The sequence below is a fragment of the Ornithorhynchus anatinus genome, chromosome 4 (assembly GCF_004115215.2).
Source record: "Ornithorhynchus anatinus isolate Pmale09 chromosome 4, mOrnAna1.pri.v4, whole genome shotgun sequence".
Classification (NCBI taxonomy): domain Eukaryota; kingdom Metazoa; phylum Chordata; class Mammalia; order Monotremata; family Ornithorhynchidae; genus Ornithorhynchus; species Ornithorhynchus anatinus.
Genome location: NC_041731.1, coordinates 110,619,479 through 110,639,960, shown reverse-complemented (window position 1 = coordinate 110,639,960; position 20,482 = coordinate 110,619,479). Strand labels below are relative to the sequence as shown.

At 43.2% G+C, this 20,482-nt stretch overlaps 1 protein-coding gene and 1 non-coding gene across 2 annotated transcripts in view; both read left to right on the top strand.

Annotated features, from left to right (window-relative positions):
• The window catches only part of AK5 (adenylate kinase 5), a 291,825-nt gene that overhangs the window by 162,883 nt on the left and 108,460 nt on the right, over positions 1-20,482 (top strand). The window contains exon 7 of the mRNA XM_029063973.2: positions 3,920-4,010. Within this exon, the coding sequence (XP_028919806.1) occupies positions 3,920-4,010 (91 nt within the window). The remainder of the gene's footprint in view (positions 1-3,919; positions 4,011-20,482) is intronic.
• On the top strand, positions 6,269-6,406 carry LOC114811389. The gene has a single exon (XR_003759093.1). It is a non-coding gene; the product is annotated as a small nucleolar RNA SNORA7 (small nucleolar RNA).

The following is a 20,482-nucleotide window of genomic DNA, read 5'->3' as shown; positions in this document are numbered from 1 at the left end:
CTCAGGTCCCTCATCTGTAAAATGGGGATTAAAACTGTGAGCCTCATGTGGGACAACCTGATTACCCTGTATCTACCCCAGTGCTCAGAACAGGGCTCGGCACATAGTAAGCGCTTAACAAATACCGACATTATTATATAGCCCCAGCGGGCAGAAGCCAGTTCTCAGACACATTCTAGAATGCAACCTTAGGTGAGTCAAGACAGAAAAACTAATTTCTGATGAGCGAGTAGCCCAAATTTATTGAAGAGGAGAGGGTTGCTTTTTATTTCTAAGTAGTCACATGGTGAAAAAGATCTTATTAGAAAAATGGAAAGCTATCTTCTAGAAACCAATAATTCATTAGGAAGAATGTTACAGCATTAGCATAAAATGACACTCATAAATATTGCAACCATTAGACCAGACAAAGAGCAACACAACCAAGGAAAGAAGATGGAATGTAGAAACAGAGAAAAATTAATCAATATGACACAAGTGTAAAAAAAAAACAATTTTTATATTAACGAAGTAAACGAGGAGTTTGAAATCTATGTTTCAAAGGATTTCTTTTGTTTGAAGGATTTTTCTGTTCCTTTCTTTTGGTTTTTTACTCCCCTTAATATCACTATTGCTTAAAAATCCTGGGAAATTTTCTGTAGCCATTTATAACATTTGTTTTTCTTATTAGGAAAAAAAACAAGAGCAGGGTAGAGTTCCTTCATTACCTCACCTAAATTGGATTTATAAGTTTTTAAAAGGTTCAATTAAATACACTGAATTTTTTATTTTCACAAATCTCCCACAGATGATCTTTTTAATTTTTCTGCTTATTCTGCTATTCCAAATTAGAGCACTGTCTATGGTCCAGTGGAAAGATTACACATTGGAGGATTGTGAGAGCTGGGTTTTAGTTCTGGCTCTGAATGACAATAATAACAGTAATAGTAATAATAATGTTGGCATTTGTTAAGTGCTTACTATGTGCAGAGCACTGTTCTAAGTGCTGGGGTAGATACAGCGTCATCAGGTTGTCCCACATGAGGCTCACAGTTAATCCCCATTTTACAGATGAGGTAACTGAGGCACAGAGAAGTGAAGTGACTTGCCCACAGTCACACAGCTGACAAGTGTCAGAGCTGGGATTCGAACCCATGACCTCTGACTCCCAAGCCCGAGTTCTTTCCACTGAGCCACGCTGCTTCATAACATTTGTTAAGCATGTATGTGCCAAGCACTTACTGAGAGTTGGGATAAATACAAGATAATTAGGTCCCCCATGGACCTCACAGTCTAAGTAGGAGCAGCATGTTGTAGTGGATAAAACACGGGCCTGGGAGTTAGAAGGTCATGGGTTCTAGTTCCGCTCCATCACTTGTCTGCTGTGTGATCTTAGGCAAGTCAATTCACTTCTCTGTGCCTCAGTTACCTCATCTATAAAATGGGGATTGAGAATGTGAGCCCTACGTGGGACAGAGATTATGTCCAACCCGATTTGCTTGTATCCGTTCCAGAGCTTAGTACAGTGCCTGGCACGTAGTAAACACTTAACTAATACCACAGTCATCCTTATTAGGATGGAGACCAGCGATTGAATCATCACTAAACCCTAATGGTTTGCCTTTCAAAGCATCACTAAAATCCACCTTTTCCTCTCCATCCCAACTACTACCACTTTAATCCAAGCACTCATCCTATCGCTCCTTGACTAATAATAATAATGATGGCATTTGTTAAGCACTTAGTATGTGCAAAACACTGTTCTAAGCACTGGGAGAGGATACAAGGTGATCAGGTTGTCCCATGTGGGGCTCACAGATGGGGTAACTGAGGCACAGAGAAGTTAAGTGACTTGCCCAAGGTCACACAGCTGACAAGTGGCTGAGCGGGGATCACTGTATCAGCCTTCTTGCTGACCTGCCTCCTGTCTCTCCCCAGGCCAGTCCATATTTCACTCTGCTGCCTGGATCATTTTTCTGCGAAAACACTCAAGCCACGTTTCCCCACTCCTCAAGAAACTCAAGTGGCTGTCCATCCACCTCTGCAACAAGCAGAAACTCCTTACCATCAGCTTCAAAGCAGTCAATCACCTTGCCCCTCTTACCTCATCTCATTACTCCCCTACTACAACCCAGCCCACACATTTTGCTCCTCTAATGTCAACTTTCTCACTGTATCTCAGTCTCGTGTACCTCACCCCTGACCTTGCGCCCACGTCCCGCCTCTGGCCCCAACACCCTCGCTCGTCATCTCAGACAGGTAATTACTCTCCCCTCCTTCAAAGCCTTATCGAAGCAGCGTGGCTCAGTGGAAAGAGCACGGGCCTTGGAGTCAGAGGTCATAGGTTCAAATCCCGGCTCGGCCATTTGTCAGCTGTATGACTTTGGGCAAATCACTTAACTTCTCGGTGCCTCAGTTACCTCATCTGTAAAATGGGGATGAAGACTGTGAGCCCCACGTGGGACAACCCGATTCCCCTGTGTCTACCCCAGCGCTTAGAACAGTGTTCGGCACATAGTAAGCGCTTAACAAATACCAACATTATTATCGAAGCACATCTCCTCCAAGAGGCCTTTCCTGACTAAGCCCTCCTTTCCTCTTCTCTCATTCCCTTCTGTGTCACCCTTTATTTATCCCTTCTCCCACCCCCATAGCACTTAAGTACATACTTGTAACTTTATTCATATTAATGTCTTGCTCCTCCTCTAGACTGTAAGCTCATTGTGGGAAGGTAATGTGTCTGTTATATCATACTCTCCCAAGTGTTTAATACAGTACTTTGCACACAGTAATCACTCAATAAATACATTTGACTGACCAAATCCCCGTTTTGCAGATGAGGGAATTGAAGCACAGAGAAGTGAAGTGATTTGTCCAAGGTCACACAGCAGACAAATGGTGACCACAGGACTAGAACTCAATTCCTCTGACTTTCCGACCTGCAATCTCTTTCCATTAAGCCATGCTGCATGTAAGAGAACACCTGCTGGGGCTCTAGCTATCAACAGCCATGGATACAAGGGGTCCCGCCCCCTTCAATACAAAAACCACATTTGTCATCTACCCCACCCCCTCTTCAAAAGAGTCCTAAAAAGTCACCCCATGTCAGTGGCATTCTCTAATTCTCCACATTGCCATGCCAGGCCTTAACCTTCAAGGACACATCTGCTAGTTATATAATCACTTCCTTTTGATGTATCATTCATTTCAGGGCTCTTGCCTTTTCATCTGTTGTATATTTATCAACTTCTGTCCAGTTTTCATATCATAAACTCCTCCAGGGCAGGACCCAAGTTTATAGAACAGGGATCTGCAACCAGCTGGCATTCAAATACTGTCTTGAATAATGATTTGGGGCTAGAAAAATCATTTACAACATAATTGATTAAAAATTGAAAAATACAATTTAAACCAGCTATTATCACAATGATCAAAGTTTGTCTAGCTTGTAGTTCATAGTAGCATGGACTAGTAGAAAGAGCACAAGATCAGAGTCCAGAGAGCTGACTTCTAATCCTGGCTCTGCCACTTGCCTACTCTGTGACCTTGGACAAGTCACTTAACTGTACATTAGTTTCGTCATCCACAAAATGGGGCTCCTTGTCATCAGAGAATATGTCCACTGATTGTGTTATATGGTATTCTCCCAAGCATTTACTACAGTGCTCTGCACACAGTAAGCACTCGGTAAAAACCACTGATTGATTGACTGGGGATTCATTAGTTGTTCTCTATCCCCACCCCCTTACCCAGTGAGCCCCAGGTGGGACAGGGGTAGTCCCATCTGACTGTTTTGTATCCATTCCAGTGCTTAGCACATAATATGCATTTAAAAATACTCCTATTCGTTTTAATTCATAATTCCTTAATTTTCACTGCACTAATCCATCAGAAAGTTTTTAAAAAATCACTTAACTGACCATGGATTTTTTTTTTCCAGTTTGATGCAGACAGAGAGGAAGATGAAGTATTCTATGATATAAACATGGCAGTTGACAACAAACTATTTCCTTCAAAAGAGGCTGTAGCAGGTGAGTAGCTATGTAAGAAACAAAGTGTATTTCAAGTAGCCTGTTGTATATATTTTACTTCTCCTCTAAAAAAAGTACAATGCAGAGTTAGATAAAACTCAACCAGCTCCTGGTTTTTATCTCATTGAAGCACTGTATACCTTTGAGAGCTTCGTTAAGCTCTAAAAACTTTTGGTATTTCCTCTTCTCACTTAGTACCTTTTCCCACTTTCCAGAGGAAAAAGAAAAATGAAAGGTAATGGAAGAGAAAGGTCTAGAAAAGTGATCCTGAGGTTCCAATTTCTGAGACTCAGGGATGCAGACCATACGCTCACTCCTTCCACCCGCTTCCTGATTCTCTACTCAGAATCCTTGGCCAGAGTGGCTTCACTAAGTATGGCTAACTGCTCTGCACAGTTACTGTGCCCCTATGAGGGAGAGTGGGGAGGCGGAGGAGGAAGAAGAGAAAGAAGAAAAGGAGTGGAAGTGGGAGTTATAGCAGAAGTGGAAGTAGGAGGTGGGGAGGGAAGAGAGTTCAGGGCCAAGCAGGAAGGAGCAGCCCAGCACTACATCCCACATGATCCCCCAGGGCTGTGGGAAGAACTGCCTCAGGGTATGTGGGAAGGGGGAGTGGAGGGTAGGTGGAGAGAACAGGGTCCCCCTTCTAGAGGCCTTCTGTCCACTGCGTGAAAAGGGAAGGCCAGAGAGGAGCTGAGGTGTTCAGTCCAGTTCTGCCCATTATGTTATCGTTTTTTTTCAAGGAATTTATTAAGCGCTTACTAAGTCCCAGGCACTGGACTAAGCCCTGGGTTCAGTACAAGCTAATCAGGTTGGTGACTGTCCATGTTCCATGTGGGCTCACAGGCTTAATACCCATTTTACAGATGAGGTAACTGAGGCCCAGAGAAGTTATGTGACTTGCCCAAAGTTCACACAACAGACAAGTGGCGGAGTCAGGATTAGAACCCATGTGCCTTATATTCTGCTGCATGGCCACTGTAAAGTGTGTTGCAGATATGGGCTGGGCGATCCAATCAGTCATGTTTATTGGAGAGCACTGTACTAAGCGCTTGGGAGACTACAGTAAAATAAGGTTGAAATAGCCACATTCTCTGCCTCCAACGAGCTTACAGTCTAGCGGGGTAGAAAGGCATTAATATAAATAAATAAATTATGGATATGTATGTAAATGCTATGGAGTTTAGTCAGGGAAGGCCTCTCGGAGGAGATGTGCTTTCAATAAAGATTTGAAGATGGGGAGAGTGATTGTGGAATATGAAAGGGGACGGCATTCCAGGTCAGAGGCAGGATGTGGGCGAGAGGTCGGTGGTAAAATAGATGAGATTGAGATACAGAAGGTTAGCATTAAAGGAGCTAAGTGTGCGGGCTGGGTTGAAGTAGGAGAGTAGCGAGATGAGGTAGGAGGGGGCAAGGTGATTGAGTGCTTTAAAGCTGATGGGATTGAGTTTCTATCTGATATGGAGGAAGATGGGCAACCATAGGAGGTTCTTGAGGAGTGGGGAAACATACACTGAATGTTCTTTTAGAAAATTATTCCAGAGAGCAGAATGAAATATGGACTGGACTGGGGAGGGACAGGAAGCAGGGAGGTCAACAAAAAGGCTGATGCAGTAATCAATACAAAGTAGGATAAGTGCTTAGATTAATGTGGTAGTAGTTTGGACAGAGAGGAAAGGGCAGATTTTAGTGATGTTGTGAAGGCTGAAACAATAGGATATGAGAGAGGTGAGTTGAGGATAATACCAAGGTTACAGGCTTGTGAGACAGGGAGGATGGTGGTGCTTTCATCAGTGATGGGAAAGTCAGCAGGTGGACAGGGTTTAGATGGGAAGATAACGAGTTCTGTTTTGGTTATATTAAGCTTCAGGTGTCGGCTGGACATCCAAGTAGCTATATCTTGAAGGCAGGAGGAAGTGCAAGACTGCAGAGAGGGAGAGAGAATAGGGATGGAGATACAGATTTGGGAATGAACCACATAGACATGGTAGTTGAAGGCATGGGAATGAAAGAGTTGTCCAAGAGAATGGGTGCAGATGGAGAATAGAAGAGGGCCCAGAAATGAACCCTGAGGGACTCCCACAGTTAGGGGCTGAGCGGCAGAGGAGGAACCCCTGAAAGTGACTGAGACTGAATGACCAGAGAAATAGGAGGAGAACCAGGAGAGAACAGTGGCAGTGAAACCAAGGTTGGATAATATTTCTAGTCTACAGTGTAAAAGACAGCTGAGAGGTTGAGATTAGGATGTGTAGAAGCCACTGCTCCTCTCAGGGTTGCATTTGGAGAGTTTCCAGTACCCTACCAGTCTCGGCTATGGGAGGGAGAGTCAAGTAGAGGCATACCCATTGCATTCTTAGCTTGGCCAGTGGCTAGCAAGTGGAAGGCAATCTACTACAAGTCAAAATTCACCCATGCTAGGCAGCAAAGGCAGGGGAAAGAGTTGAGGGCGGAGACTCAGATTTACTGCGTGGAAGGAGGCAATGGTAAACCAGTTCCATATTTTTACCAAGAAAACTCTATGGATACACTACCAGAACAATTGCAGATGGAGAGTGGGATGTTCTGGGAGAAATGTGTCTGTGATGCCACTATGGGTCGGAAACAACTCAATGGCATAAGTCAAGAGACCACTGGGTTTGTCAAGAAGATCATATGTGATCTTTGAGAGGATGGTTTCTGTGGAGTGAAGGGAGCAGAAGCCAAATTGGAGCGGGTCAAGAATAGGAGAAACTGGAGGCAGTGGGTTTAGACAGCTGGCTCAAGAAGTTTTGAGAGGAATGGTAGGAGAGTGATGATGTGAGCCCGTTACTGGGCAGGGGTTGTGTCTATCTGTTCCCGCATTGTACATTCCAAGTACTTAGTACAGTACTCTGCAATTAGTAAGTGCTCAATAAATACGATTGAAAGAATGAATGAATGATGTGATAACTGGAGGGATAGGGGAGACATGAACGTGTTTGAAAGCAGTGAGTAAAAAGCTATTGGAGAGAGAGAACAGTTGAAGATGGTGGTCAGGGAGGAAAGAGGGAGTGGGCAAGTGCTTTGGTAAGATGTAAACAGATGGTGCTGGATGTGCAGGTAAAGGAGGGGATTTTGAGAGAAGGCAGGAGATCTCCTCTAGAGATACTGCTGAGAAGGATGGGAGAGTTGAAGAAGGGGCAGGAGGAGGAAGGGGATGTAGAGGAGCAGGGGAGATTTTAGGAAGATCACGCTTATGGTTTCAATTTTCTCAATAAAATATGTGGCCCGGTCATGATACCTGTCTACTTCTTTTGTTGTCTGTCTCCCCCTTCTAAATTGTGAGCCTGTTGTTATGTAGGGATTGTCTCTATCTGTTGCTGAATTGTGATTTCCAAGTGCTTAGTTCAGTGGTCTGCACACTGTAAGCACTCAATGAATATGATTGATTGAATGAATGAAGGGAGACAGAGGGTTTGAGGAGAGAGTTAAACAACTGAAACAACTGGTGAGGGTTTTGGGCATGGGAATCAATAAGGATGGAGAAATCATTTTGCTGGGAAAAGGAGAGAAGAGTTAAAGATGCAGCCAAACTGTACTTCCCAAGCGCTTAGTACAGTGCTCTGCACATAGTAAGTGCTCAGTAAACACAGTTGAATGAATGAAGGATGACCTTTGTGGAAGGGATCAGACTGATATCTGAATTTCTGCCAGCAGCGCTCGGACACAGGAGTGAAGGAAGAGAACTGTGGAGGTGATCCAGGGCTGAGGGTGAGTGGTACGAGATCAGTGAAGGGATAGCACAGTGAGTGAGCTGAGTTCAGTAGAAAGGATGGTATAAGATGTGTCCATTTAGTCAAAAAGGGAAGGTAGTTTGGGTATGGAGGCTAAATGGGAAATGATGACCTGAGAAAACTGAATGGAGTCAAACGATCAGAGGTCTCTGTGGGGGAACAGTATAGATTTGCAGGGAGGGGTTGTACGAGAGAGAAGGCAAGTGAGACGGTTGTGGTCGGGTAGAAATATTTCAGAGTTGGTGAAGGTAGAGATTGTACAGTGACCAGAGGTATGAGATAGAGTGTGTGTCCAAGTGGATGAATGGGTGTGATATAGTGGAGCAGGAGGTCAGCAGAGTTGAGGAGTGATTGAAAGCGGGCAAAGGAAGGGTTGTCAGGAATATCTATGTGGATACTGAAGTCCCCAAGGATCTATGTAGGAATAGAGAAAGAGAGAAGGAATGTCAGAAAGCGATCATAAATGGTTCAAAAAGTTGCAGGTAAGGTTGGGGGGCTGGAAGGTGACCATGACTAGTATCTAGAGGGGGTGGTAGAGACAGATGAAAGGGAAAGAGAGGGATGAGGGAGGTGGAATGGTGCAGATGTGAAATTAGGGAGCGAGAAGGAAGCTGATTCCTCCCCCTTTCCCAGTGAGTGTGGGGGAGTGGGTGAAGATGAGGGCTCCTCTAGAGAGACCAAGGCGTGCCCTCCTACCTTCCTCTTAACAATAATTGTGGCATTCATTAAGTATTAACTATATGCTAAACTCTGGGGTAAATATCAGATAACCAGGTCAGGCACAGTCCCTGTCCTTTACAGGGCTCCCAATCTAAGGAGGAGGTATTTAATCCCCATTTCACAAATGACAGAATTTAGGCTCAGAAAATTTAAACAACTTAACCTACTTCACACAGGCAAATGGTGAAGCTAGGATCCCCTGCCTCCCTCTTCCTTTCTGTTCTTCTCCAGTTTTTTTCTTCCCCTTATTACACTTTATTCCGTTCTAGGTACACAAGATCTTCCTATGTTTTGGGTTTCCAAAAATTATACAAAAAAGTGAGCCAGTTATGTCAGCAAATACAGAACTGTCCAATTTACCCCAGCACACAGTATGCACCTAAGCAGCATGATGTAGTGGATAGAGCACGGGTTTGGGAGTCAGAAGCTAATGGGTTCTACTCTTTGCTCCACCTCTTGTCTGATGTGTGACCTTGGGCAAGTCATTTCACTTCTTTAGGCCTCAGTTACCTCATCTATAAAATGAGGATTGAGACTGTGAGCCCCATATGGAACAGGGACTGTGTCCAACCTAATTTGCTTGTGCCCACCCCACCGCTTAGTACAGTGCCTGGCACATAGTAAGTGCCCAACAAATGCCATTATTATTATTATCAGTAATAATAATAATCATGCCCATGTGGAACTCTGAAGCACGGCCACTATGGTCTGTTTGCCAGGAACACAGGGTCAGAAGGTATTGCCTACCCTGCCCCAGGCTGAGCCATACCCAACCTGACCTGTGGTATTCATGTTATTTTATTTATTTTATGGTATTTGTTAAGCACCTACTTTGTGTCAAACACTGTTCTAAACACCAGGGTAAGTACAAGTTAATTATGTTGGACACTTTCCCTGTCCCATATAAAGATCACAGTATAAGTAGGAGAACTGAGGCACAAAGAAATTAAGTGACTTGCCCAACATCACACAGTAATTGGCAGAGCCTGGATTAGAATCCAGGTCCTCTGACTCCAGGCCCGTGCTTTTTCCCCTAGGCCATGCCGCTGCTTCCACAAAATCACCTAAATGAAATGACAAACAATAAAACCTCATTTTCCTGAGGAATGCAAATGAAAACTTGATTATTTTATGGCAAGGAAGAAGTTGAACAAAATGTCCAATACAATATAAAAGTCTGTCAGAGAGTAGTTTGCTACCATTTGGCTCTTCTAGCTCGTTGTGAGCAGGAAATGTTTCTACCGGATGTTGTACTATACTCTCCCAAGTGTCTAGAATAATGCAGATTCTACACTGGACCTACGCACTTACCTTCCTATTGATTCCCACTCCTCTTACTGGAAACCCAGGGTGGGGGTCAGGTGCACCAATGCCCAGGAACAAAGTGAGGCAGTTCGGTTGGAAAGAGGAGGCCCAGCACAGCTGTTAAATTTAAAGATTGGGCTGGATTCCTTCAGATTATCTTGTGTTGGTACCCAGGGTTTAGGGCGTTGGAAGCACTTATTAAATACAATGATGATTAGAGGACTGGAGACTACAGCCTGTAAACTCCTTTTTGGCAGGGACTGTGTCTACCAACTCGGTTGTATTGGACTTTTCCAAGTTCATTATTCATTCAATCACATTTAATGAGCGCTTACTGTGTGCACAGCACCATGCTAAGCGCTTGGGAAGTACAATTCAGCAACAGGTAGAGACAATCCCTACCCAACAACGGGCTCACAATCTAGAAGGGGGAGACAGACAACAAAACAAGTAGAGAGGCATCACTACCATCAAAATAGATAAATAGAACCACAGATAAATGCACATCATTAATAAAATAAATAGAGCAATAAATATGTACAAATATATATAAGTGCTGTGGGGAGGGGGAAGGGGTAGAGCAGAGGGAGGGATTAGGGGCAATGGGGAGGGGAGGAGGAGCAGAGGGAAAGGGAGTGTTCAGTCTGGGAAGGCCTCCTGGAGGAGGTGAGCTCTCAGTAGGGCTTTGAAGAGGGGAAGAGAGTTAGTTTGGCAGATGTGAGGAGGGAGGGCATTCCAGGTCAGAGGTAGGACGTGGCCCAGGCGTCAACGGCAGGACAAGCGGGAAAGAGGCACAGTGAGGAGGTTAACGGCAGAGGACCAGAGTATGGGGTGGGCTGTAGACAGAGAGAAGGGAGGTGAGGTGGAGGGGGCAAGGCGATGGAGAGCTTTCGGTAAAATTCTCTGGACACAGTAAGTGCTCAATAAATACCACTTATTGATTGATTGAAGGGTCAAACCATATTGAACTGCCTATTCAAGTGAAGTATTTATAAGGAAGCAATTGCTCAATAATTAGATCTTCAGGTCAGTTGCCATCAATAGTACTAATTGAGTGCTGCACTAAACACTTGGGAGAGTATAATACAAAACAGGTGTAGATTTGATCCCTACCCTCCAGGAGATTACAATTTAATGGGGAACACAGACATTAAAGAAGACATTAGAAAAGCAGCATGGCTTAGTGGAAAGAACGCAGGCTTGGGAGTCAGAGGTCATGGGTTCTAATCCCGGCTCTGCCACTTGTCTGCTGTGTGAGCTTGGGCAAGTCACTTAACTTCTCTGTGCCTCAGCTACCTCATCTGTAAAAATGGGGATTTAAAAATGTGAGCCTCACATGGGACAATCTGATTACCCTGTATCTACCGCAGCGCTTAGAACAGTGCTCTGCACATAGTAAGCACTTAAATACCATAATTATTATTATTAATAAAATAAATTCCAGATAAGGGAAATAACAGAGTACAATGATAGGTACATGCAAAGAGAATACAGATTTAAAGCTTGTTCAGGAGAGGCTTGTCAACATGACACTTGAACTCCAACTTCCTTCTGGATCTCCAACTAGTCTCTTGATCTCTCAATGTTTCTGTTTTGCCATCTGCAAATTATCCCCTCCTGGGAATGATTAATGCTTCTGAAACACTATGTGATTCTTTAATGTAAAGTGTTCAGTCTACCTGAAATTCTTAAGTGGCACTTCTCTTTTTTGTAGACTATTAGCTTATAAATTTTCTGTTTGAACTGAAGAGTTTGTACAGTAACAGGAGTCTCCCTGCAATTGGCTCAGAGAGACCTAGAATTTATACTATTCAAAAAACTGAATAAATAACTTTTCCCTCTTAATTTTAAGTCCCACGTGTTGAGAGGAGTGTGTATGTATACTTTCAACTCCAATTTATTAACAATTTCAGACAATTCTAAGCAAAGACTACAAAATTCATATCTTGACAAAGAAGAAAAGTCTGCTTTATCTGCAGACACATGCAAAAATCCAGAAGTTTTTCTTTACTCAAATGAGTTTCCCTCTGAAAACAAGCCCTTTGTGAGGGTCAGAGCTTAAATGATGCCCATTAAAAAAAAAAAAAAAAAAGAAACCTCAAGGCAGGTTATGTTACTGGAGAGGGTGAGTAAATTGGGTAAAATGGATAAATTGTCCATACTGTATGTATTTCAAGTATCTTTCTTATTTATGCAAGTTGTATAATCTCCTGCCTTTGATGCAATAGTAATAATTATGATGTTTTAACGCTTACTATAGGTCAAGCACTGTATGAAGTCCTGGGAGAGATAAAGGATACATCAGATCCTACATGGGGATCACATTCTAACCAATCATTCAATAGTATTTATTGAGGACTGACTATGTGCAGAGCACCATGCTAAGCATTTGGGAGAGTACAGCACAGAGTTAGCCATGTTCCCTGCCCAAAATTATTTTACAGCCTTAGTAGATGCTAAGCTGGGAAGCAGCGTGGCTCAGTGGAAAGAGCACGGGCTTTGGAGTCAGGGCTCATGAGTTCGAATCCCAGCTCTGCCACTTGTCAGCTGTGTGACTACGGGCAAGTCACTTAACTTATCTGTGCCTCAGTTCCCTCATCTGTAAAATGGGGATTAAGACTGTGAGCCCCACGTGGGACAACCTGATTCCCCTATGTCTACCCCAGCGCTTAGAACAGTGCTCGACACATAGTAAGCGCTTAACAGATACCAACATAAATAGATGGGAGAACAGGTATTGAAACCCCATTTTTCAAATGAGGGAACATCTGAGGGCACAGAGATGCTAAATGACTTGCCCAAAGTCACACTGCAAAGTGGCAGAGTGGGATTAGAACCCAGGAAAACTCATTCATTCCCATGGCTTCAACAACCACCTCTATACCCATGATGCCAGCCCTCTACATCTACAGCCCTCTTCTCTCTGCAGTCTTACATTTCCTTCTGCCTTCGTCTCTACATGGATGTCCTTCCATCACCTCAAGCTTAACATGTCCAAAACAGAGCTCCTTATCTTCCCACCCAAACCCTGTCCTCCGTCTCACTTCCACATCACTGTAGACAGCACCACCATCCTTCCTGTCTCACAAGCCTGTAACCTTGGCGTTATTCTTGACTCACCTCTCTTAAATCCTGTCACACATCACAACATCACTAAAACTTCTACCGTGTGAATACAGTCAGTATCTTACCAACCTGAAATGCTGCATCAGCCTCCTTGCTGACCTTCCAGATTCCTGTCTGCCTATTCCAGTCCATACTTCACTCTGCTGCCCAGCTCATTTTTCTACAAAAACGTTCAGGACATGTCTCCCCACTCCCCCACTCCTCAAAAAGCTCCAGTGGTCATCCATCCACCTCTGCATCAAACAAAAGCTCCTCACCAATGGCTTTAAAGCTTTCAATCACCTTGCCCCCGCCCCACCTCATTATTCTGCTACCACGACCCAGCCCGCACACTTCATTCTCCTAATATTAACCTTCTCACTGTGTCTCATTTTCATCTATCTCACTGCCATCCCCTCGCCCATGCCCTGCCTCTGGCCTAGAACGCCCTCCCTCCTCAAATCCGACAGACTATTACCCTCCCCACCTTCAAGGCTTTACTGAAAGCAAAAGGCCTCCAAGAGCCCTTTCTAAACCACCCTTTCCTCTTCCCCCTCTCCCTTTAGCATCACTCTGACTTGTTCAGTTTGTTCCTCCCCCTCCCAGCCCCACAACCGTTATGTACATATCTATAATTGATTTATATTAATGTCTATCTCCCCCCACCTTTACACTGTAAACCACTGTAGGCAGGAAATGTGTCTGTTTATTGTTGTATTGTACTCTCCCAAGCCCTTAGTACAGTGCTCTGCACACAGTAAGTGCTCAATAAATACAATTGAATGATTGAAAGGTCTCTAACTCCCAGGGCCATGTGCTTTCTCTACTAGGGCACACTGCGTCTCCTATGACATAAGAGCAAATAAAACTTTATGTCACAAGTCAATCTCTGGGCACTGTTGAAAAAATATGAGGATTTTGTACCAGTCGATTGTATTTATTGAGTGCTTACTATGTGCAGAGGACTGTACTAAGTGCTTGGGAGAGTACAGTACAAAAGAATTAGCAGACCCATTCCCTGCTCGTAACAAGCTTGAAGTCTAGAGCAGAGAGACATTAATATGAATAAATAATTTATAATATATAATTTAAAGATATGTACATAATTACTGTGGGGTTGCGGGTGGAGAGAAAGTGAATGATAAAATTAAGCCAGTGCAATCACCAAGTCACCCCTCCACTGACAGGGTAGACTGCTTCAACCCCATGAACCACTCTCTTCTACTGAAAACTTTTCTCCCCTGAGTTTACCAGGACAGTTTTGCTTCTCCTCTACCTCTCCGTTCACTCTCTCACAATCTCTTTCCCGGACTATTGCTCTGCCTCCCAACTTCTATGAGTGTTCTCTAGACTGAAAGCTCGTTGTGGGAAGGGAATGTGTCTGCTTATTATACTCTCCCAAGTACTATTATTATTATATTCTGCACACATAAAGTGCTCAATAAATATGATTAAATGAGTGAAGTTCTATTCTGGATCCCCTGCTCTTCTCAATTACCAACATAGAAAGTGTTGCTAATTTTATTGCATTGTACTCTTCCACAAGCACTTAATACAGGGCTCTGCACATAGTAAGCACTTAATAAATACCATTAATTGATAAATTTACACTCAATCAGTCAATTCATTCAGTCGCATTTATTACATGCTTACTGTATGCAGAGCACTGTGCTAAACATTGGGAAAGTACAATGTAATAAATAACAGTGATATTCCCTGCTTACAACGAGTTTACAGATTAGGGGGGGAGACAGATATCAATAAAAAAAATTCAGATATGTATATAAGTGCTGTGGGGCTGGGAGGGGGAAAGGAGGAAAGTAAGGGTAATTCAGAAGGGAGTGGGAGATGAGGAAAAGTGGGACTTAGTCTGGGAAGGTCTCTTGGAGGAGATGTGCCTTCAATAAGGCTTTGAAAGAGGGGAGAGTAATTGTCTGTTGGATTAGAGGAGGGTGGGTATTCCAGGCCAAAAGTAGGATGTGGGCTAGAGGTCGGCGGCGAGACAGATGAGATTGAGGCTCAGTGAGAAGATTAGCACTAGAGGAGCAAAGTGCGGGCTGGGTTGTAGAAGGAGAGAAGCAAGGTGAGGTAGGAGGTGGCAAGGTGATGGACTGCTTTAAATTCAATGGTGAGGAGTTTTGTTTGATCTGGAGGTGTATGGGCAACAACTGGAGTTTTTTGAGGAGGGGGATGATAGGTCCTGCCAGTCAATCAGTGGTATTGATTGGGACTTTCCCTGTGCTAAGCAATGTACTAGGCACTTGGAAGAGAACAATACAATAGAGTTGATAGACTCAGTCCCTGTCCACAAGGAATTTACAACTAGAGGGAGAAACAGATGTTAAATTACTGTTAGGGGAAATGGCAGAATATAAGAATATGTATATAAATGTTGTGGGGCTGGAGCTTGGAGGTGAATCATGTGCTTAAGGGCTAGAGATCCAGTTAGAGAAACAGTATGGTGTAATGGGTAGAGCATGGGCCTGGGAGTCGGAAGGTCATGGGTTCTAATCCTGACTTTTCCACTTAGTCTGTTGTGCTATCATGAGCAAGTCACTTCTCTGTGCCTCACTTACCTCATCTGTAGAATGGTGATTGAGACCGTGAGCCTCAGATGGGGCAGGAACTCTGTCCAACCCGATTTGTTTGTACCCTCCCAGTACTTAGTACAGTGTCTGGAACATAATAAGTGCTCAATGAATACTATTATTAATATTATTATAATTATTATTATGTTCAGGCAATGTAGAAGGGAGTACAAAGACAGACATGAGGGCCTAGTCAGGGAAGGCCCCTTGTAGGAGGTGTGCTTTTAAAAGGGTTTTGAAAGTAGGGAGAATGGTGGTCTATCAGAGACAGAGTTTCAGGCCCAAGGAAGAATGTGTGGAAGGAATCAACAGAGAGATAGATGAGCTCAAGGCACAAGAGCATAATTGATGTCAGAAAAGTGAAATGTGCGGGCTAGGTTGTAGTAGGAGGTCAGGGAGGTAAGGTAGTAGAAGGATAGCTGATTGAGTGCCTTAATATCAATGGTAATGAGTTTTTGTTTGATGCAGTGGTGGGAGGGCAACCACTGGAGGTTTTTGAGGAGTAAGGAGAATGGACCGAACTTATTTTAAGAAAATGAACTGGGCAACACAGTGAAGTTTGGACTGGAGAGGTGAAGAGACAGGAAGCAGGGAGGTCAGTGAGGAGGCAGGTGAAGTAGCCAAGGTGGAATAGGATAAAAGTTTGGATCAGCACAGTAGCAGGGTAGATGAAAAGGAAAGGAGAGATTCCAGAGACTTGTGAAAATAGAACCGATAGGATTTGGGGACAGTCTGGGGAGGCCATCTACTCCCAGGTTTTTAAATACCACTTGTATGTGGATAACTACCAATCTACTTTGCTAGCCCTGACCTTTTTTTCTCCTGCCTCCCAGTCATCTCTACTTGAGTGTCCCACTGGTACCTCAAGCTCAGTTTTTTTCCAAACTGAACTCTTCGTCTTCCACCCCCAAACTTCTCCTCCACCTAAGTTTTGCAGCATGGCTGAAACCAGCACCAACCTCCTCATTTCTCAAGCCCCAGACCTTGGCATTATCCTCAATTCCTTCCTCTCTTTCAACCACCATAATTAGTCTGACACCAAATATTCATATATTTAATATATATTAGTTTACCCCCACAATATTGTATGGATCATCCTATCGTCCTTTTCCTCTCCACCCAAATGACTGCCACATTGATCCTGGCACTTGTCATACTTCAACGTAACTTACTGCATCAGCTTCTTCACTTTTCTCCGGACCTCTAGTCTCTTCCATCTCCAGTCTTTACTTGACTCTGCTTCCCATATCATTTTTCTAAATCATTGGACATCGTGTCAACTAACTATTGTATTTTCTCACAGGTATTGACTGCAAGGCTCTGCACATAGGAGGTGCTCATGAAATACAATTGCCTACTGAGTGTGAATCACTGTAATAAGCTCTCGAGAGAGTAAGATAGAAGCTGGACAAATGTTCAATGCCCTCAGGAGCTTACAATCTAATGGGGGACAGAAACTATCCAGATTACACTCCCAATATACAGTGAAAGTTTGGCAGAATAACAAAAAGCAAAAAAGAGCTAATCTCTAAGCAATTAATTCTTTAAAATAAATTATCAGTCTTTCGGGAACAACTTTTATTAGTCTCCCAAAAGCTGCGTCCTCTGATTTATTTTATGCTCAACGTTAAATGAGAGAAGAGCTGAAAATTGCCAAAAGTGCCTCCTATAACTAGACCTTGTAATTTACCCTCAATCTCACTGCCAGTCAACTAATAGGACATAGCCTAAATTTGGAAAGGAAAGATTGAATTAAAAGCGGAAACAAAAAAGAGTCTAAGTGAAGGTGGGTTGTTTATTTTCTTTCAGCTCTGTTTTTGGAAATAATTTACTATCGTATAAACAAGAAGGTCATCATAGATGTTGACTGGTGTTACATACCACTTAACAAAGGAAGATCTATTCTTCATAGAATCACTGCATTCTCCTCCCATCAGGCATGTCAGACCTTGAACTACTGTTGAAAGAATCATTTGCAACCAACTAGGCAGGAAATATTTGGAGAAAAGGAAAGCTATTCATGCCTTCCTAACCAATAATGATATTCTTTGGCTGTTGCCTTCTGTGATATATTAAGAACGTTGCCAAGAGCAACGACTTGTCAAGACATTATGTGGTGTAGAACTGCAATAAATGTGTATTAACTGTCTTTTGAGAGAAAAATAGATGTTTTACCACTTACACTAACCAGCTTTCTGCCAAATACAGTCTTTTCTCCCATAAAACAAGGGGTTACATTCTTGAAGAACCTCAAATTAAGGAAAGTCTCATTTTAGTTCCACCCTGTATCTGACATCATGTTTCTTCAGACGCTGTGCGGGGCCCAACCCAGACAGATGCACACTGACAGAAGACATTCCCTCGTTCTGTCATTGCTTTCTATCCAAAATGAACATTGAAAGCATGTTATGGCAGAACTGATTGTGCCTATTCATTCTATTGCTGCCAAAGGCTCATTTGTGCCCATGTCTTTTCTAGCACTACAGATTGCTTTCTCTGTATCTCCCAACTTCCTACATTTCCTGTCCACCAGCTCTCTCTTTTTGACCCGCTTGTCAGCTTTCTGTCTCCATTCCAATGAGGCAAACTTCTTCAAAGTCACCAATGAAGTCCTCAAAGTCAAGTTCTTAAGGACTCTAGTTTGTCTTAATCCTTGATCTTTGGGCCATCTTAGACGCCGTGGACCATTTCCTTCTCAAACAATTTCACATTATGCTTTTGCCAACATCATACTCACTTAATTAGAGGCCTTCCCTGATTAAGCCCTCTTTTCCCCAGCTCAGTCTCCCTTCCGCGTCATCTGTGCATTTGGATCTGTGACCCTGTGACATTTGCCCCAGCCCGAACCCCACAGCACTTACGTACATATCTTTAAATTATATATTATAAATCATTTATTTGAATTAATGCCTGTTACCCCTCCAGCAAATAAGCTCATTATGGGGAGGGAACATGTCTGCTACTTCTGTTGTGTTGTACTCTCCCACACGTTTTGTACAGTGCTCTGCACACAGTAGAAGCAGCATGGCATAGTGGATAGAGCACGGGGCTGGGAGTCAGAAGGTCATGGTTTCTAATTCCGGTTCTGCTACTTGTCTGCTCTGTGACCCTGGGCAAGTCACTTCACTTCTCTGGGCCTAAGTTACCTCATTTGTAAAATGGGGATTGAGACTGTGAGCCCCACATGCAACAGGGACCTAGTCTAACCTGATTACCTTGTATCCACCCCAGTGCTTAGTAGAGTGCCTGGCTCATAGTAAGTGCTTAATAATTACCATAATTATTATAGTAAGCACTCAATAAGTACAATTGATTAATTCTCCTCTTAGTTCTTTAACTGCTCCTTCTCAATCTCATTTGCTGGCTCCTCTTCCACCTCGCAACCCTTAACTGTGAGTATCCTGCACCACTACTCTTCTCATTCCACTATGTCCTGGAGTTCATCTGCTTTGCAAGACTTCGGCTCCCACTTCATTCAAGTGACTCATTCGTTTATTCTTTCAATCATTTTTATTCATTCATTCATTCTCTCGTATTTACTGAGCACTTACTGTGTGCAGAGCACTGTACTAATCGTTTGGAAAGCACAGTTCAGCAACAAAGAGAGACAATCCCTGCCCACCATAGGCTCATGGTCTAGAAAGGGGGAGACAGACATCAAAACAAGTAAACAGGCATCAAAAGCATTAATATAAATAAATATAATTAGATATATATATATACACATCAGAAGTCTATCTCTACATCCCCAACCTTTCTCCCACTTTTCACCTTTCATTAGTCAGTCATCACATTTACTGAGCGCTTACCCTACTAAGCACATGGGAGAGTACATTAACAATATAACAGACATGTTCCTTGCCCACAGAGAGCTTACAGTTTAGAGGGGGAGGCAGGTATTAATATACTCCTTGTCTCCAGGACATCTCCACTTGGAGGGTCAGGTGACCAAAACTGAACATATCAACTTCCCTCCCTCCCTTCATTCCCATCTCTGTCAATAACACCATCCCCTGTCCAGAAGCTTTCAACCTTGGTGTCGTTCTTGACTCTTTAATGTCTTTTGGCATACATGTTTGATGAAGTGCTAAACCCTACTGTTTTTTTCTCCATAATGTTTTTCAAATCCACTCCCTTCCTCTCACTCCAGACAACTACCAATTAGTCAAAGCTCTTGTCAAATAGCAGTTAGACAACTATATCAGCCTCCTCACAGGAGTCTCTGCTTTCAGTCATGCCCCACTTCAGTCCATACTGCTGTCCAGATCATCTTTCTGAAGCAGTACTCGACGAGCATCTTTCCACTCCTTGAAAACTCCCACTAGCTACTGTCCATTTCCCTCTACATCAATAAAGCCTCACAGTCACCTGTATGTCACTTCATATATCAGCTCTCTTCATCTGCTTTGCTCTAGCTTGCAATCTTCTCCTCTCCTAGGCTCATCATCTATCCTACCATGCTCCTGACATTCCTGCCTCTGTATCCTTGTTCGCATCCTTCACCTGGTAAGGAACTAATTCCTTTCCCCTCCAAGTCCTCTAAATCATAACTCTCCTAATCTTCAAAGCCCTCTTAAAATCCAGCTCCTCCAGGAAGCATTTCTGATGAATCCCCAATGTCTTGATGGCATCAGAACTTAATCAATCAATCATATTTATTGAGCACTTACTGTGTGCACTTACCAAGAGCTTGGGAGAGTATAATACAGCAGAGTTGGCAGATATATTCCCTGCCCATGATGAGCTTAGTCTGTTTTTATGCTTTTAGTACAGTGCTGTACACTCAGTAAGCACTCAGTAAATACTATGCATTCACTGATTCCTATTCTCAGCACTTATGTACATTTAGATATTTATTTGTATAGTCAATTATTTGTTAGACTATTTCATCCTGATATATTTGTACTTTTTCTTTCTCACTCTATCCTTGCTCATCCTCCTAGTCCCACTACTGGCAAATGCTCTTGATCTGTTGGCCCTTCCCCATGAAGCTGTAAACCACTTG